This window comes from Protopterus annectens, chromosome 1.part0, assembly GCF_019279795.1.
Source record: "Protopterus annectens isolate FY-2018-M chromosome 1.part0, PAN1.0, whole genome shotgun sequence".
NCBI lineage: Eukaryota > Metazoa > Chordata > Ceratodontiformes > Protopteridae > Protopterus > Protopterus annectens.
The window spans coordinates 555,114,712-555,135,113 of NC_056725.1; the positions used below are offsets into that span (position 1 = coordinate 555,114,712).

The 20,402-nt window shown below is 42.6% G+C and overlaps 1 protein-coding gene across 1 annotated transcript in view; it reads left to right on the top strand.

Moving 5' to 3' along the window:
- Window positions 1-19,124, top strand: part of CENPF (centromere protein F) — a 1,545,100-nt gene extending 1,525,976 nt beyond the window's left edge. The window contains exon 18 of the mRNA XM_044061312.1: window positions 18,513-19,124. Coding sequence (XP_043917247.1) covers window positions 18,513-18,689 — 177 coding nt within the window. The 3' untranslated portion in view covers window positions 18,690-19,124. The remainder of the gene's footprint in view (window positions 1-18,512) is intronic.
- Window positions 19,125-20,402: the final 1,278 nt, after the last annotated feature.

Below are 20,402 nucleotides of genomic sequence, written 5' to 3' on the forward strand. Positions count from 1 at the left end.
CTCCCTCAGAGTATACCTGTTGGCCATGTATATCCCCTCTCAACAGAATGTGATGGCAGACACACTTAGCAGAACCTCAGCCCCCTCTCATGAATGAATGCTACAGAGGGAGGTTTTCCTAGACCTGATACACACATGGGGTATTCCACAAGCAGAACTCTTTGCCTCCCCAGACGACAGGCAGATGCCCAATGTCTGCACAAGGAACCCACACCCACAAGCGTGGAAAGCGGACGCCTTCTCCTTTTCATGGGGGGGGGGGTGTTCCTGTACTCATTCGCCCCTTTCACTCTGATCCAGAAAGCCTTCCTGAAAATTCAGAGGGACAAACCAAAAATCCTACTGTGACCCCCCTTTTGGCCAAGACAGCATTGGTTTCCCCTCTTTTTTTTCTCTAGCCAAGGGCAATCACCACAGGTTACCCCACCGCATAGACCTGCTCACACAGAACAAGGGGTCTCTGCTACATGCCCAGGTGAACAATCTTAAAACTGACCTTATGGGTGATAGAATCTTGATCCCTTACAGACACCTTTATTCAGAGGATGTACTTAATGTTCTGCAGGAAGCCAGGAAACCCAGCACTAGGAGAAACTACATGTTTAAATGGCTCAGATTCTCCAATTGGTGCCATAGAAACAAACAGGACCCCCTCACTACCTCCATCCCTAAGGTGCTGTCCTACTTGTGTGAGCTACTCAAACAGGACTGACATATTCCTCGATCAAAGTCCACTTGTCTGCCATCTCTGCCTGTCTGCCCATTTCACCTCCCCTGGCATCCGGACTGGAAGTCAAACTGTTTTTAAGAGGAGTCCTCCACATCAACCCCCCACGGAAATCCATCCCTCCTCTGTGGGATTTAAACTTTGTATTAGAAAAGCTAACACTCTCTCCTTCTGATCCAGCACATTCTGCTTCTCTGGAAATTTGTACATTCAAAACAGTTCTGCTAGTTGCCCTCACATCCGCCAGGAGGGTTTCGGAGATCCATGCCCTGATGGCCACACCCCCCCCCCTTACATAATCTTTCACAGGGACATAGTGGTGCTCAGGACCAACCCCTCCTTCATGCCCAAGGTAGTTAATGAACTCTCATTGAATCAATCCATTAACCTACCTGTATTCTACCCCCATCCTCAAAATGCTTCAGAGAGGACCCTTCATTCTCTGGACGTGCACAGACAACTAAGATATTACCTAGACAAAACCAAAGACATCAGGAAATCAGAACAGTTATTTGTTTCCTTCCATCCCAGAGCACTAGGAAAAGCTGTATCTAAGCAAAACATTGCCTCATGGATCTCCAAGTCCATCTCCTGCTACTCCCACCATGGAAAAACCTTACAAGGCAGTATCAAACCACATTCCACCAGAGCAGCTGCCTCTTCTGTCTTTTTCAAAGGCATTGATTCCCCTTCTATTTTAGAGGCAGCCACTTGGACCTCAGTGCACACCTTCACCAAACACTACAAGCTCCCGTGCTAGAACCAGTTTTGCCAGAACTATCCTACATGGTCGTCTGGACCACGGAAACCCTTCCTCCTCCCAGGATGATGCTTAAAGCTCTGGTACTCTCCCTACTGTTATGAATACTGCAACATCAGAATAGGAGGACATAGAATAGTTGTGTAAGACCTTACCATAACAATAGATGTCCTCTTCTATGTTGTAGTATTCAGTCCCACCCTCCTACCCCCTGTTTCTTGCTTCTGCTATAGCAGGTATTTTATGAACATCTGTGGTCATCTTCTTCCCCAAGTCTCTATCTACATAGCCTTATTGCTGCCCTGGCTCTAGCAGGCATGCAAGTCTAAGGGTCTCAGGACCCTCCTGAAAAACCTCAGGGGCACTAGTATATGCAGCCATTCTGAGGAGGGTACATGCAGATGTCACCTTTATACCCAACACCAGTTTATGGCCCTCGTAGCCATCACATGTACCCTCCAAGACAAAGACTTTGGTATACTGGCCGGACCGTGGCGCTGCAGGCGGCTACTCCCTACTGTTATGAATACTGCAACATAGAAGAGGATGACATCTATGGTTATGGTAAGGTTTTACACAACTATTCTATGCTTGGGTTCTGAGAATCATTAAAGGCTACAACTGGTAGCAAGATTCTGTTCCTCCTCTGTAGGAGATTCCTCTACATTCATCCAGTAAAACATCTCTTTTCCCTCTTATACTGGACCAGATGCGGTCTTAGTAGAGACTGTTCCTCCAAATTAAACAGGAACAGGTTTTGCTCTATTTCTGGTACCAAAGAAATAAATGACCATTCTTTTCTAAAGCTTCACATCAAGACTCTACAGTTCAAACTGCTGTCTCTGTAGTCTGCTACCTCTCATTATACGCTACAGTTTCCGAAACTACAGATGTAAAAGATGCTTATCGCATTACAGTTCTCAACGATTTTTAACAGTTTTTAATATTTTCTGTGTCTTGTTTACATTTTCAGTTTTCTGCTTTAGCCTTTGCAAACATGCTTGGAGCTTTTGACAACCCAAAGTTATAACTTCTGTGGTAGCCCATTGCAGTTTACAGGGGCATTGACATTTTTCCATATTTAGACAAATTCTGGCAATATACGAGAGAGTATGGGAAAATAAGGCATCTGTTTCTTCTTCTGGGATTTCAGGTCAAGCTGACTAAATCCTGTCTCATTCTTTCTCACAGGATAGTGTTTCTGAGGTATTGTAGATGCATCTCTTATGGTGGGTTTTCTTCCTCAGGACAAAGTGGAATTTCACAAGGGTTGGTTCTGATATTTTCTAATCTGACTGACATCTGCTAGGGAATATCTCAGGATCCTAGGTTTCATGTCCTCTGCAGTTCCCATGATTCCTGTGGTTAGACTTCATATGAGAGAACGCCATTTTTTTTTTTTCAAATCAGTTTAGACACTCTTATATCCTGGTGCTGGGAGCTTTCAAAAAGAGATCTCTGTTGGGTGAATTTGCAATTTCTCAACCCAGGTCTCCCTTTTACCCCTCCTATCCCAATTCAGTCTTTTACCCTTCTGGAAACCTTTCTCCAAGCAAAGTCCGAGGCATCTGTGGTTAAAGTCCAGATCTAAAGAACCAGCAGAAAAATCTGAAACACACAAATGTCAAAGAAAGATGACAGTCATAACCGCTGTTTGATCTCTAAACCTATCTTTGGATTCTGGGCCTCCTGTTAGTTATGGACAACATCACAGTGATAAGATTTCTAAACAAGCAGTTACCATTATCTTATTCCCTTGGCAGACTAGCTGTGGTAGCCTGAGAGCTACTAACTCAGCACAATCCATCCTTGCAGGCTACTTCACATATTGTCAGCACAGAATATTTTAGCAGACAAGCTGAGCAGAAAGAGAAACCCCCACAACAAGAAACTGAACCTGGTCTTCTGGGACTTGATTCAGCTGCAGTGAACTCCTCAAGTAGATGTTTCCTTCCGTTCACAACAATAGTTCTGCCTCAGGACACTGCACAAAGGCCTGGAAGACGCATGCTTTTTCACTCCCATGAAAGGGGGATGCTCCTGTATGCTTTCAGCATTTCCTCTGATAACCATAGACCTTTTAAAGATTCACAAGGGTTGTCCAGCGGTGATACTTTTAACTCACTTTTGGTCACAGCAAGAGAGGTACTCCCTTATTTTGAAACTGGCCAGTGATAATTACCACAAGCTTCCTTACAGGATAGAATTAGCCCATTTTTGCGAGTGCTTTTGATGCACCCCAACTTGAAATAACTTCAGCTAACATCCTGGATAAGCAGGGTTTTAATACCTTGTAGGCACCTATTTTCTGAATCCTACATAAACCCGACATCCTTCTTTACTCTAAATACGATGTTTTTACAGCTCTAGCTCCCTAGATTGTTACGCTATTTTGTAGATCTGCCTCACTCAGCTAAATGGTGTTTCAGCATATATTTCAGTCTGTTTCAACTCACATTTCAGTTTTTCATCTCACGTTTCAATGTTTGTTTCATCTCACGTTTCAATGTTTGTTTCAACTCGCGTTTCATCTGTTTGATCTGAAGTTGTTTTCATTTGCTTTTCAACCTCTGGGAATTGGATCCGACTCAGCCGTATACTCCAGCATCAGATCCAAAATCCAAGCTCCTCCCCTACCCATAATGCCCTGCTCTACCTCCACCCCTCAGATCTCATTTGTCACTCGTTCTGAACAGCATGGTCGCGTTACTCCAAGCTCCTATAAACTTTTGTTGGGTATCTGTAAGTTGATCTCTTGAGTTTTTGTTTACCTTTTCTTCTTCCTACCCTGTTTTCTCCTACCTTTCCTATCCCCGTGTTGGGTGTTCCAGTTTCAAAAAGTTTCCTGCTACTTCTGTCTCTCTCCCTCTCCTTTTTTCTTCTTTTGTGTGTGTGTGTGTGTGTGTGTGTGTGTGTGTGTGCACGCGCATGCTTGGGTTTTCTTTTTTCTTCTTGTCCCTATGTCCGAGACTTCAAAGCCGGGGTTCAAGAAGTATACGGAGTGTGAGCATAAGATTCTCCATCTGATGCCCATACTCTGTGCGTGGTGTGTTTGGGAGTTTCCCATTTAGAGTCCTCCTGCTCAGTTTGTGCAGGCTTCATCCCCCATGCACTTATCGACAGGTGGAGTAAGCTTATTTTAAAGTTGCTACTTCCGCCTCCTGCAGAGGCCTCTTCTTCCTCCGCCCTGACTTCTGGGACTCCAATCCCTACTAATAATTCCAGGGACGGAGAAAGGGCCCAATACAAGGAGCGGGATTGGCTGAAGAAGAGATCACCTGAGTGGTCTTTCAGCAGAACTGCCCTCTAAATCTAGGCCCAAGCTAGCCTGGGGTTCTCCTCGGCTCTGGTCCCCTCACTTCTCCCCGGAGCAGGAGAGTTTGAGGGCTAGGTCCCTGCCTCTGCCCACCTTTGGCATCATTCCTGGCTGGGGTCAGTGGCTGTTTCTGTCTGGTCCACTCAGAGCCTGTCAGAAGCCAAGGTGGACAGGATGATGAAGTTTCTTCAGGCCCAGATTTAGCTGGGAGTCTTGTCTGCTCAGTCTCTCTCCAGAGCCATGAGCATACAGTCTGGTTTCCTCCGGATATCTCCTCCTTCAATCCAACCTTCGGCTTCGGAGTCTTTGGGTCTGAGGTTTCTCTGTGTTGAGGCATTTGCGCTGATGGTCCCTTGTACCTCAATGCTGACGATTACCTTGAGTGGTTTGGCTCATATGTCTGAGCAGACTAACTCTCGGAGCCGTAGCTTCAGCATCAGCTTCCAGGAGCTGGTGTCTACTGTGAGGGTGTCTGAGTTGTCCCTTCCCCACTGGGCTTCGGCGCTGGAAGCTCTGCCCCAACTCCCCCCTCAACGCCAGGGGCAGCTGTCAGGCAGGCTCTGACAGACTTTTTCAGCTCCGGCTGGGCAGCCTTCTGGGGTCCACTCGCCTCCAGCATTCAGGGTGGTGGAGAGGGTCCTCCCAGCTCCTTCGAGAGCCTTGACTCTTTCGTCCCCAGATTCTCCCCTGGCTCCTCCTGTTTCTGTGCCGGAGTCTTCTGTCCTGCCTCCTCAGGGGCAGCCTGTTGCCCCAGGAGGTTCCTCTTCAGGAATCCCCCAGAGCGTCCGAGTCATCCCCAGAGTTTCCCCTGAGGAGGCTCCTTGGAAGCATATGTGCAAGAGGAGACACTTAGACTCCCCACCGGAGTCCCTCATTGATGATACTGACTTGGATGAAGGGGAGGGTTCCCCTCGGTCACCCCTTGATGATGTCTCTTTTGGGAACATCATGGAAATCCTACTCCAGTGAGGTGGGTGGTCTACTCTCAAGCCCAACCCCGACAAGTCTATTCCTGGAGGTGTTTGGCACAGGACCTTCTACTTCTTGGGTGGTCCCTCCTGTGGATCCCTTGGTGGATTTGATTTCTGGTAGAGCATGTAAGGAATTGGACACACTTGAGCCCATCCCTAAGCTTCCAGACAAGGTTCTCAGTGCTCCATTGGACTGGCCCCATTTGTCAAAAGGTTCCCCAGTTGATGCCATGGTGGTTGCGGCAGCCACCAAGAAGGAGCTGGCCCAGGAGAGTTTCTCAGTCCATCCTCCAGACAAGGGAGTTTAGGGCATTGGACTGCTCTGGGAAGTGGGTGTGTGCATCAGCCACCTTTGCTCTGCATGTGCTGAATTACTTGGCCCATGTTATCAAACTGCAGAGGGACCTGGATAAGGAGGTCACCAAGTCTGCCCTGGGCTCCTTGTCGGCATAGGAGAAGGTTTTTTCCTCCTACTTGGCCACCCTAACTGCTATTTCTAACGCATCCATGAGGTTGCTTTCTCATGCAACTAAGTGTGCCTATAGTGCTGCCGGGACAGGCATTGCCATCAGGCAGCATGCCCAACTCTGGTTTTGTTCTTTTTTCGAACCTTTCATGGTATCATTTACGAATGCTCCCTTTGACGGTTCAACCTTGTTTGGCAAGACTATGACACTTTGACCCAGAACAAGAAAAATCAGAAGACCTTGTCTGCCGTCGGGATCCATGTCTCTACTCCACAAAGATCATTTTTGAGGAATCGGTGTGGAGTCGAGAAGATGTAGGTTTGGAAGTCTCAGGGTTTTTCCCATAACACTCAGGGTTCATCTTCCCTGAGGGGCAGAGGGGGGTCCTAAGAAAAAGAGGTCTGTAGATTCTTTCTTGGACAGTCCTTCCAGCAATCCTGGTATTAGTACAGCAAGCTTTGTTTAGACATATGTGTTAAACTTCCTCTTTCCCATTCTTATTTATCCCCTACTGCAGTCCATTACATGTTTACTTAGGTTCATAGGTAGGTACTAGGCTATCGGCCCTGGGGCCTATAGAAGCCCAGCAAAAAGGTACCCTGGCTTTTGCCACCCAAGAAAATTATTTTCCTGTGCCACTGTCAAGCAGAGCCACAGAGGTGATCCCCGGGGTGAATTTCCTATTTCTCATACAATCATCAAAATTTTTCTTAGAGTGCCAATGAGGAGCTTTGTTTGATATAGATAGGTAGTTTATTAAAGAGTATGGGAAGTCTCTTGGACAGGAATCTATCCCTCCGGCATGTTCTGTTTATTGTGGTGACGAGGTTTAGGTCCCTAGAGCGTGTAGCTCAGAGGGATTGGGATTTCTTTAAGTGGAGCATGTCCAACAGCTCTGGGTTTGACATAGCTTTGTATGTTAGGCAGAGATCATCTCTCAGTAGGCGATATGCTCTGGAGGCAGTCAGGTGGCATCTCTCTTTCTGCACCCAACAGCCTGGGAGTCCATTACAAATGATCTTTGAGTGCTGCAGATAATATCCAGAGGTTATTCCATCCTATTTTTTCACCCTCCCTCTCCAATGAAACGCATCCCAGACATTCCACCCGATCAAGGGAGAAGGCAGCCGTAGAGATCGCCAGGCTGCTTGAAAAGCGAGTCATCCAGTCCGTCCCCCAGACCAGTCCAGATTAGGCATTTATTCCAGATTCTTTTTGGTGCCAAAGAAAATGAGGGACTTAAGACGCATCCTGGATCTCTCTACCCTGAACCTGTCCGTTTTAGATAGTCACCCTTCAGTCCCTTCTGCCCTTTCTGCAGATGAATGATTGGATGTTCTTGGTGGACCTTCAGGATACATACCATCATATCAAGAAGAGCAGACTCTCTAGACTGTTCCTCTGCTTCCAGCTGGGAGCCAGTCATTTTCTGTTCAGGGTGCTCCCCTTTGAACTCACCATGGCCCCCCCGGGTATTTACCAAAGTGATGGCGGCTCACCTGCAGCTGCAGGGGGTTTCAGGTCTTTTCCGGTTTGGATGACTGGCTCCTGTCCACTCCCTTCAGGCATCGAATGATTCAGGTCAGGGATGGTCTTCTCCACCTAGCCCCTTTGCTGGGCATCACGATAAATATAGCCAAGTTGAACCTGTTACCTGTTCAAGTGTTGGTCTTCATAGGTGCTCAGTTGGATGTGATACAGGGCAGGGTGTTTCTGCCTCCTAACAGATTTTATAGCATCACGTAAAGTCTTTTCTTCAGACCTAACTTCTCCCTGCAAGTATGGTTCTTTGGGCGTTGGGGTCCATGGCAGCCACAATCGCCCTTATTCCAACCACACGTCTTCACATGCATATTCTTCAGTGGATCATAGCTGTTCGATGGTTCCATATTGACCTTCCATTGTCTTATGCAGTCCAGCTGTTCCAAGTTTGCCAAGACTCTCTTCAGTGGTGGCTTCAGTCCCTGGACCTTCTTCTGGGCCGCTGATTTGTTTTTTCCTTCCTCCACGATCGCGATGACCATGGATGCCTCCTTGCTCGGGTTGGGGGTCATTGCATGAAAAGGACGGTCCAAGGCATGTGGTCTTCCCTAGAGATCAGTCTGCATATCAATGTCCTGGAGAATGAGGGTGGTGCTTTTGGCATTGCAAGCTCTCTGCTCCTTTCCTCCTACCAGGACGGTTGCCATTCAGACAGACAGCATGTCAGTAGTCTGGTACATCACAAACATGGGGTAACCAGATCTTATCCACTTTGTCTTGAGGCCATGAGATTGTGGGAGTGGGTGATCTCTTCCGACCATTTTCTGGTGGCAGTGCACATTCCGGGGAAGTCCAACATTCTAGCGGACAAGCTCAGCAGGTCTATTCTGATGCCTTACGATTGGTCTCTGAATCCATCAGTAGCGGACATGATCTTCCAAAAATGAGGCCCTCCTTGCTGTGATCTCTTTGCCTCTCCTTCCAAAGCAAAGTGCAGCGGGTATTTCGCTCTGATCGCCCCCCCCCCCCCTCCGGGGGAGTCAGCCAGAGAGACTCCAGTCCATGCTTGGCCCTGCGGTCTACTTTATGCCTATCTTCCTCTGATCCCCAAGTTTATTCAGAAAGCACAATGGTTGGGGAGCTCATTCATCCTTATTGCCCCATTCTGGCCTCGTCAAGTTTGGTTCCCACTCTGAGGTCTCATTTAGTGTGTCCTCCTTTGACCCTTTTACCTGTTCAAGTGTTGGACACACCTGTCAGTGGTTTCTCACCCAGATTTAGTTAGCCTGATGCTCACTGCTTGGCTGCTCCAGTTTCCCTAATAGGACTCCCAGGCTCTCTTTTCTTGTCAAGAAGATCTTGATTGTGGGTCATAAGGCTTCTACCAGGAAGATCTATTTTAGAAAATGCATTTCTTGATCTGGGCTTCTCAGCATGATCTGGATCCTTTTACAGCTCCAGTCCCTGCCATTTTGGATTTTCTAGCCTATATTTTTGCTACTGGGGCTAGTTTTTCTACTATTACAATTCACTTAGAAGTGATTTCTAATTTTCATGTGGGTGAGAATTTGGTTTTCTTTGCTTTGTCCAAGCTGTGCAAGGCCTTCTTGAAGGGTGCCTTTCCTCTTCGGCCTCCTTGGGCTCTAACTTTGGTTTTACAGGCATTGGTTTCTCCTCCTTTTAAACCAGCTACCATGGTTGACTTACAGTTCTTATCTTGGAAGACAGCTTTTCTTGGTGGCTATCACCTTGGCCAAGAGGGTTTCTGAACTACAGACATCATCTATCAAGCCCCCTTTATTTGGTCTTTCATAAAGGCAAGAGTATCTCTTTGGAATAACCCAGCCTTCTTGCCGAAGGTGGCTTCTGATGCGAACATTAACCATGTTATTACTTTGCCAGTTTTTCCTGAATTACCAGAACAAAGGGAAATACAAATTACACTTAATGTTTACAGGCAGCTGCTTTTCTGTTTGCATAAGACTTAAAGTTTTCGAAAGTCTGATCAGCTTTTTGTGTCTTTCTCTTAGCCTCATCTGGGAAGCGTGTTTCTAAGGTTACTCTTGCTCATTGGATTTCTGAGTGTATTGCTTTGGCCTATAATTCGAAATGTTTGTCTCTTCAGGGTCCCGTCCAGGCATATTCCACCAGATCAGTATCCAGTTCTGTGGCCTTTTGGTCTAGGGTCCCTATTGATATCTGTCCTGCTGCTACCTGGTCCTCCCTCAGGTTGAAGAACAGATGAAAACAACTTCAGATGAAGAAGTTCTGTACTTACCATAACATTCCATCTGAGTTGTTGCTTTCCATTTGTCTTCAACCATCCCTCCCTCCTGCCCTTTTTTGGCTGTGGAGTGGACTAGACTGAGGCAGCCATAGGCTCCTTCTTGGCTAGAGCTCTGTGTGTCCATGCCTCTTTTTTTTTTCTTTTCGGTCAGGGATGTAATATTGTTGTACTAGAGGGGTTGGTGCTGTTCTGCAACAAACTCTATCTGAGGGGAGGAGGGAGAGTGGAGCATTATGGGTAGGGGAGGAGCTTGGATTTTGGATCTGATGCTGGACTTGTACGGCCAAGTCAGATCCATGCCAGATCAGAGTCCCACAGGTTGAATACAAACGAAAAGCAACAATTCAGATGGAATATTATGATAAGTAAATAACTTCTTTTTTCACAATGTTTGTCATGTATTGGAGCTTTCTTCCTCGGGTCTCCACTGAAAATGGGCTCTGGCTCAGTTGGACCAACCCAGTTAACAAATGTCCAATAAAGGTGCAGCAAGTAATAATACAGGCAAATAAACCTGCTACTAGCAAATGCATTAAATGGAATAGAATTTTAGGTGTGTCAAGTCAAGAACCACAACCCTTTGCTAGCATTTCTCTGGTTATATAATATGTGTAAGTTATCCTCTGTCTTTTCTTACTTCCTCGGTCTAGCTTAATTTATTGGCCATTTCAGCATGCCTGCCCAAGAATCTTTCTATTTCAGTGTATTTTCATGTTAAAATGTTTTTGTAAAGGCATGCTGCATACCCAGTTGTCTAGAAAACAGGTGGCTCCTCCTTGGGATCATAACTTTGTGATGGAAAAAATTAACTCTTGCTCTATTTGAATCGGCCCATAATGGCTGAATTGAGGTCATAACATGAAAAACAATTTTAATTGCTCTGACTTCTTTTAGAAAAGTGCAGAGTTGCAGTATCTCATGGTGGGAGTTGCAGTATCTCATGGTGGGAGTTGCAGTATCTCATGGTGGGAGTTGCAGTATCTCATGGTGGGAGTTGCAGTATCTCATGGTGGGAGTTGCAGTATCTCATGGTGGGAGTTGCAGTATCTCATGGTGGGAGTTGCAGTATCTCATGGTGGGATCAGTCTCATCACATTTTCCACAAAGAGAGAGTTTTCTTGAGAACTAATCCTTTTATGCCTAAAGTGGTTTCCAACTTTACTTTGAGCTAAGCTATTATTTTCCCTGTCTTCTTTCCAAAACCTAAAAATGGAGAACATATTCTTTATACTCTGGGTGTCTACAGACAACGTAGATATCTTGAGAGAACTAAAACCTTCTGAAACTGATCAGTTATTCATTCTTTATGAAGGTAAGAAGAAAAAACCTGTGTCAAAGCAGCCCATCTCCAAATGGTGGTTACATGCTATTGTCCTATTCTTATACCCCACCACAACAAATCAGTTCCAGCCAGCAGGGCCTTGACTTCATTAGTGTTTTTTTAGAAAATGGTGGATTCTAGAATCATTCTAGAAGCAGCAACTTGGTCCTTTGTACTTACTTTTACAAATCACTTGAAAACTAGATTACATTTCCATGTCTAAAGTGGGTTTTGCTAGGACCATTCTTCAGGGGTTACTGGGGTCTTCATCATTCCATCTTCCAGTTATTATAAGCTATAGTAGGTTACCCATATAGCTAAGCCTACTACAGCAGTGATCAAATGAAGATAATACAGCTGTGTAAGCAAAAATTATAACAGTAGGATAAGTTGATTGATATGGCCTGTTCAAAAGCATGGGAAGACCCTGGCATCTCATAACCGGTATCTTTTAAGCCTGACAGAGTGCTCCAATGTGGCAAAAAAGGGTCATATTGGAGCAAGGGACCTCTTGTTGCCTTTATAATGTCAACAGCCCTCAAAACGTAAGTCCCAGAGGACGCCGAAGTCATCCAACCACCAGAGAGTCTCAAATGATAGACTATTGAAACATGTTTATGCATCAAGTGCTTTCTCCAGTACAGCATTAAATTACTTAATATATATGAGCAGATTTCAGAAGGACCTGACTGATAAGGTTATAGAAACTCTGAAACAACTTCCCAGGGATCTTCTCAAACAATTGAAGACCTGGACCAGTGCAGTTAATTCCAACACTTTATCAAGGATGTTTTTCTATAATGCAACTGATGGGACAGTTAGATCATCTGAGTCAGGTTTAGTAATGTGGTGTCAAGTTGATCTTCATCTAAGTGGTTTTGAGAAACATTTCAAAACAACTTTTGTCAGTGCCACATTTATCAGATATTCTCTGTTGCAGTTTTTTTTTTCTTTCTTGACCTTCTCCCCAAACAATGTGCAATGAGCAAGAAGGCAAAATGCTTACATCTGCTGTGATCAGGTTTGTGGCCTCTCAAAGGGGTTTTCAAAGAAACCAAAAGGAGGCAAAAAGTCTCTGGTTCATGAAATTCCAGGACGCTTAGAATTTGCAGTCCTTTGATAGGTATTCCTGCAATAGGGGGAATAACTGCAGACCTCAGAGCCCCAGAGACAGAGGTGGTCAGCATCAAAAAATGTATTGCGGGCCTTCCTTAGGGTTTCATTAGTACCAACATAAATATGTTACATTCTCTTTGTAGCAGTTGGGGAATGTCTTCCCCTGCACACTCTTAAATTGATGGCTATCACACAAAACTGGAGGGTCAGAAAAATCTTTTCCAGAGGCTACTCTCTCTATCCCCTGCCCATTTTTTTTTTGAAATGGCCCAAACAGCCATCCTCTTTCCCACCCACATACCACAGTGTTCACCTTGTCAAAGAGAACAACTTATCTAGAGTTTCAAAACCTTTTACAAAAAAAGAGCAACCCAAGAATTCCCACCACACCAGAGAGGGTCCACGTATTACTCCAGGTTCTTATTGTTGTCAAAAAGTAGAATCTCAGGCCCAATCCAAGTAAGTGGAGACTTATCCGGACTGTAGTAAAGAACACCAACTAGTAAAAACTAGCAAAAGCCAAAACCAAACAAAAAACAAAGGAGCCTCTTCAAGTTGCATAAAATCTTTACTGATGCCTCCTGGTACCACTCATGCCTTCATGGGATGAATTACACACCAGAAAAGCATTCCTCATATAGTGCATCAATTAACACCACATTCTGAACATATTCTTGTTAAAGTGAAAACATTCCAGTAACCAAAAAAACATAGAATGAGTCGAGACAAATTACTGTTCCCATTATTTCCCATGCAAATTAAACATTAAAATTTACTTCTAAATTTAAATGTATTGGATGCAAAGTGTTAAAATTAACAATCTGGTTTTCAAAGCTAGTAACTTGCTTGTTAACATAAAGATTTAGCCAGTACACTAAAAAAACAAAGTAAAATCCGAACCCCCATGACAGGTCCAGAAGTGGTTGGCAACTGGCCTATCCAATCTACTATGTCTAATGTCCCCCAAATGTTCAAGGATGTGCCTCTTAACCTGTCTCTTCATTTGTCCTATATACCATTTTAGAACAGGACACCCGCAACCAATAACATACACCACCCCACTAGAACAACAGGTGAACCTGTGTATAGCTCTATACACCCTATTATTAATCTTGGTGCCATTTAAATTTCTGACCTTAGGACAAGCCTTGCAACCTGAACAAGGAAAACACCCCACTTGAACATCTGTGTTTATGCTTGGGTTTCTATTGTTGAACAATTCCTTAATATTTGAAAATTTGCCGTTTGAAAAGTAACCTTCTCAGGAAACAAACCTCTAGTAGTATCATCCTGCATGATAATTCGCCAAAATCTTTTTACCAAACTACTTAATATTTCCAAAAAGGGCAAAAATCTGCTAACAAACAATTTCTCCTCTTCATGATTGACCTGTGCCTGATGGCCACTCCTCCTTATGAACTTCCCTCTCTTACAGATGCCCAAAACTCTTTGTTCTGTGCTGTCCAATAAATCCACCCATTACCCCCTAGCTGATCACCTCTCCCTGACTTTCAAAAATTGCTCTGAAATAAAACTCATCATACGTATTATTAAAACTACATCTGTAGTCTCTATATGGGAGTGAATCTAATAAATGGGGAGGGACATACTTGACACTAAGAGAAAATTATTGGCAGCAGTTTCCTTTACATAGGGCCTAAAATGCACTTTCCTATCCTTACCAGCATAAGGTTTTAAATACAAAAATTGTATAAACTCCCTGTGACAAACGTAAATGATCCAAAATTATTTTCTTCCACATCCGTCATAATTTTTTTGAAATCTTCAGTCTCCCCTTTGCATATAAACATCAAATCTATATACCTCTTATAGATGACTATATTGTTGGAAAAAAATTCACTGTTATAAATAAAAATTTGTTAAAAAAAATACATAAAAATAATGGCATATGACGGGGCTAATGAACCGTACCGCCCTTTTGCAAATATGTCTGATTTTCAAATGCAAAGCAATTATGCATTAAACAAAATTTCAACAGTTGTAAAATGTAGCTGGTCCTGGGACCTTCACCAGAATTCTAGCTACTGCCTCTATTCCCAATGAATGACGTATGCTGGTATAAAGTGCCTTGACATCAACACGCCCAAAAATAATTCACCTGCCAATCCATCCCTCCAACTAAATCATAAAAATCCTTACTGTTCTTAATGTATGATGGAATTTGCAATATATGATCCTTAAGCTGCAAGTCTAAAAAAATTCCTATATTCTTTAAGTAAGACTCCACCCCCGATACTATTGACCTTCCGGGGGGGGGGGGGGGGTCCGATAAACTCTTATGAGTCTTGGGAATAGTAAAAAACTTGGCTATCCTGGGATTCTTAACGTGAAGCTTTCTCACGTCACTAGTATTAAAAAAAACAAGTCTTTCCCCTTTCTCCAATAATTCCAATAACAAGGAATTAAACTCAACAGTTGGATCATGATGTATCTTTAAATAAGCATTTTGATCATTTAACAAGTCATTGGACATCCTGTTATATTGCTCCCTGGATAAAATTACCCAGCTGCCACCTTTATCTGCTTGTGTGAAAATCAAATTATTATTTTCATTGTGTAGACTTTGCAACGTTAACCATTCTGCCTTAGTCAAATTGTAAAAAAGTGAAAACACAAAATGTTCAAAGACATTATATTCACGTTCAATTTCTTTACACAATGTTAATTCAAAAACATTAGTAACCATGGTGTTTTTGATATGTCATGAGGGTTCGGATTCTACTTTGTTTTTTAGTATATTGGCTAAACCTTTATGTCAACATAGCGATATATTCACAAGTATGTTAATAGCTTTGGAAGCAAGATTCATTGTTAATTTTAACACTTTGCATCCAATAGCTTTAAATTTAGAATTAATTTTAATGTTTAATTCGCATGGGAAATAATGGGAACAGTAGTTTGTCTTGACTCATTCTATGCTTTTTTGGTTAATGGGATGTTTTCACTTTAACATGAATATGTTCAGATGGTTTTCTGTTGTGTAATTCATCACATGAAGGCGTGAGCCGAGGTACCAGATGACACCAGTAAAGATTTTATTCAACTTGAAGAGGCTCCTTTGTGTTTTGTTTGGTTTTGACTTATCCGGACTGATTTATTAAGTTAAAATCACAAAAAGGAACCAACATTTAATATAATTAAATAGAGATGAAAGCACTTATTATTTTTTAAGTATCACTGAGACTTCATCAGATAAAATAACAAAATGTACTTGCCCTTATGTATAGGCTCTGACGTTGACATTACTTTAATTTAGAAGCCAAAAATCTTAAAAGAGACAGTGCTCTAGTTCAATATATATATATATATAACTACATAAACACAACACTATAATGGAATAAATAATCAAACCTGTCATTGCTATTAAGTATACAATGCTAAAAATCCATGATATATGTAATAATAATAAAATTCAGACCCATGTTAAACCTCAATCATCTAAATCACTTTGTGACGGAGTAGTCTTTCTGGATGATCACAGAGCAATCCATTCTGATGTATTTGCAGAGAGGTAATTGAATGTGTTAGCTGGATCTCCAAGATATTTAACTCATCGTCAAGAATAGCCATGTTGTCCGGGAGATTGCTGTTCTTCCAGGTGCAGCCAGTGAATTCCAGTTCAAAGCACTATATTTTGGCCTTGCCACATACCCCCCCCCCCACCACACAAGATGTTCACCAAATGTATGACTGGTCACAGCCCACATGTGGTTATTGGAAATCACGATATTCCGTACCTAAACAATTGGCTTATTACTGCCACTGCAAAAGAAGATCTCACCACAGCTAGAAAATACTTGATTTGGTTATGCCTGTTGTTGGGAATTGCCATTAACCACCCAAAAATCTGAACTGGAACCTGCCCAGTTTCTCATGGTCTTAGGTTGCTAGTTGAGACACCATAAATCAGTTGACAGTACTGCCCACAGTAAGAAAGAGAGTAGTTCTCGCTCAAGCAGTCAGGGCTGTCTAAACACCCAAAATCCATACTCAGCCATGATTCTCAAAGTATCAAGCTTCATGGCAGCATACAAACCATTCCATACAACAGACTACACATGCAAATTCTATAGTGGACATTGAGAGTTCAACGGGAACAAAACCTAGAATACAATCTTCAAACGATCAGACTTTCTTCAGCCTGCAAAACGCACTTGGCCTTGCTGATAGACGTATCAGACTTGTCAGCAGCATGCCATTCACACAAAAGCCACAGCTGCAGCAGATGCACCCTTGTTTTTTTGGGGTTGGCATTTCTTAAACCTGACTGTCCAAGGAATGTGGAACACTAACACCACCACGTTGCATATCTGGGTCTTGCAAATGAGAGAGCAGTCTTCCTGGTGTTGCAGTCATTTCAACACCAGGTTCTCTGAGGTACAGTGTCCAACCAACCCGGCAACATGGCAGTGGTATGATGCATCAACTTACAAGGAGGAACTCTTTCTTACCTCCTTTTGCCAAGTGGCTGTACTATTATGGTAATGGGCCATAGCATCACATAATATTGCACACCGCAGGGGCATCCAGTGTAACTGCAAAGAAGTTGAGCAGTCAAATATTGCTTCCTCACAAATGATCACTGACAGTAAACTCACAAGAGCTTCACCAGATGTGGAGTTCCTTGTTGCTATCATTTTCCCATTGATGTCCCAGTTCTCACAGAAATCTCAAATGTGCAAAGCCCAAGTCATTCACATATCCCTACTCTGTGCATGCCAGGAGAGGTTCCCTTGCTATATGACCTCTGTTACGGGGAGAGAGAAAAAACTTCTCTTACTACAACAACCAAGGCTGTTAACTCACCCCTCTGGTCAGCCTCACCTGGACATTCAGTTCCTCAGATTTAATCACAATTTTTTTTTTCCAATTCCAGTAGTGGGCAGGGACCCAGCATTCCCATCCGCAGTGGATAAACTGATAATAGCTGCTCAAAAGCATTCTCCTAGGACAAATTACAAAGGTAAATACCTCTTATCTCATTACTGCGTACTCAGAGTACTGACCCATCCACAGCATTGGTTTCCCAAGAGCTGTTTGTATATAGACAAGTAATTAAACACTGTTTGGAATAGATTGTATAAGAACATCATCAGTCATCTTTTTATAATCTAGGGGTTGAATCTAGGGTCAGGCTTTGCTTCTGTCATACTGCAAGGTCTGCTGTCTTTGTGAGCACTGTCATGGCCATTCACCCACTGGTCCAATGCTTCTGGTTGTCATACCGCAATATTGAACAGTACAGTGAACATAGTACAACTGTGTTAGGAGCTTACCATAATTGTAGATGCCAGAGTGCATTCACTGTTAGAGTCTATGTTCCCTCCCACCATCTCCCCTTCTCCATGAATGTGCATCCTGCGGTCAGGGTGCGTTGGGTACCCTGCCCTATTCCCCACCTCTCCTACTGTCTCCCTAGCAGGTTTTCTTCATCCCAAAACTTGTTATCCCAGAGAGGAAGATTTGGGCCTGGAGGCAGGTGGTCTTATCCGAGGGAATTTTCCCTTGTTGGTCCACTAGTACTGTAGCAGGCTCCTCACCCACCTTGAATAAGGAATATATGAACATATGGAGTCTGCTGACTCCCCCTCTCATACTTCAATGTTCTGATGTCTGTATGGGAGGGAGTTGGCCAAAGCTACTTCGGAGATACAATTCTGGAATTTGGGCTGACAGTTGGGCTACCTGCTGGCCGGATATCCCTGCAACATTGAATATATTGTAGCATCTACAGTTATGCCAAGTTTCTTTCACAGCTGTGCTTTTCATTTTAAAGTTTAGATGTCCAATTTATTAGACCTGGTGTTGGTGAAAGGTTTTCCTTTATTTGATCACTGTGATCCACCTATCTGTAGTGAGAGCAGTTTGTGTACACTTTTTCCAGCTTCAAAAGAAAATTTTGAATATTGTACTTTAAGGCTTTGATGTAATGGTGGAAATATAAAATAGAATCAGTAGTGTTTTTAAAAAAATATAAAGTGGATTGCTACTTTGTGGTTTCTGTAAAAATGATATTGGGCTAAAATAAAGGATTTTTATTGCAGGTAAATGACCTTCGTCTTCAATCACTGGGCTCATCGTCTACTGCATCTTCCATAGTAGAGTCTCCTTTGTTTTTTGCAAATAACAGAAATAAGAAGGTTAGTTTTGAAACTCCTGACGCTAGCAGTGAAATGTTGAAAGGAAGACCTTTGTCAAGCAAAAATCCTCTCCGCAGCTGAAGATAACAAAAACAACTGGCAGTAACAAAGCTCTTAAAAATAAGATAGAAATACATTGACTAGATTGCTGTTGTGATGCACTTTCTGATCATATGCATTCATCGAAGAGTACTGCAGATGAGCAAATACTACAATAGAGTTCAGCTGAATATGTTTATCATTATTATACTTGTATATGGATGTATATATTTGTATGTTGTGACTAACCTGAGCAGGTTTTTAAATTTTGTTCTAAAATTTTATTCTGTTATGTGGTTGAAGTACTATTTACAAAGGCAATTGTAAAAAATATTATACACTGATAGCAAGGTTTTGTCAGTCATCTTGTAGAAAGTAGTTTAGACAAAATGTATATAGGTATTTTAAAATTATTTTAATTTCACTGTTTACTGTACATAGTTGATATGGTGAATTAAACTTTGCCCTTAAAAAGTTGTAGCAGCTATACTTCATTTTTGCAAGTTCATTGACATAAAAAAGGTTAATATGATTTTGAGGGTCTCGTGCAGTAAATGCTGTCTGCAAATACAGTATGCCATTTTATTAATTGCATCCGACAGTGTTGAAATGTTTTATTTTCAGAATTCAGGAACATATTTTTAAGTACAGTAGTGACAAGTTTGTGAGTGTTCTGCTGCTGCAGCATTCCAAAAATAATGCTGGCCTCATAACCTTTTTAAACATCAGAAGCAGAGTTACATAACTCAAAATGAAGGGACCAGAGCATCAGGTATCAAGGTAAGTATTTTTCCCAATACTTCATATTTAATTTTAAAGCCATAAATTAAAAAGAATGTTTCTACTCTCAGTACATTTTGAGTAGTATATATGCTGCTATAGTTGATAATGCTAATTAAATGTTTACTCTTGGGAAATAAACCTCAACCTGAACTCACAAGTGAAACATTATGCTGTTCAACTAGTCTGTCTCATTTAACTCTATCTCATAGCAGCAGGTCATGGCTATTTGATCCATGGGTAGTGGTTGTATGTCAGAAATGCTGTTACCAGTTGATTAGATTCATGCCGTATCAGCAGTTACTGATGATTTGTCTACATTACTACTTAAGCTGCTGTATAGAGCAAAAGCTCTAGTCTTCAGTGTCATCGTTCATTTGCTGGTAATACAGTATTAAAAAAAATACTTTCAGGATATTAAATAAAATTGTGTGCAATTTTAATGGGTCTATATCAAAATTCCGAACAGGTAAAATGCCGAACGTGAAAACCTCATACCCAAAATATCGAATGGTGAAAACAGCGAAGCCCTGGAACATCAAAATCTTACTTGGGGCAAGATTTCGGTGGGCCGTTCTGTGGCTTCGCTATTTCCTCCACTGTGGTGCGAGAGTTACAGACCTTAGGGTTAGGGTGCTGGTTAAGATAAGTGGATAGTTAGTAATGTATGTATGGTGTAGTGTAGGGTTATGTTTTGTTATCTGTATGTGTGCGATAGTTACGGACCTTAGGGTTAGGGTGCAGGTTAAGGTAAGTGGATAGTTAGTAATGTATGTGTGGTTTAGTGTGGGATTGGGTTTTGTTAACTGTGTATGTGTGTGGTTTATTTATTTTGGTGTGCTTGTGTTGTGTGTGTTTCTCGGAACAGCAAATGTTTTCCCTGGGAAAAAATTTGCTATTCTGAGTGTCCGATGTTTTCAGTATTCGAAATTCCAAGTTCGAACATATTAGGTCCATTTTAATGCACATTGCATA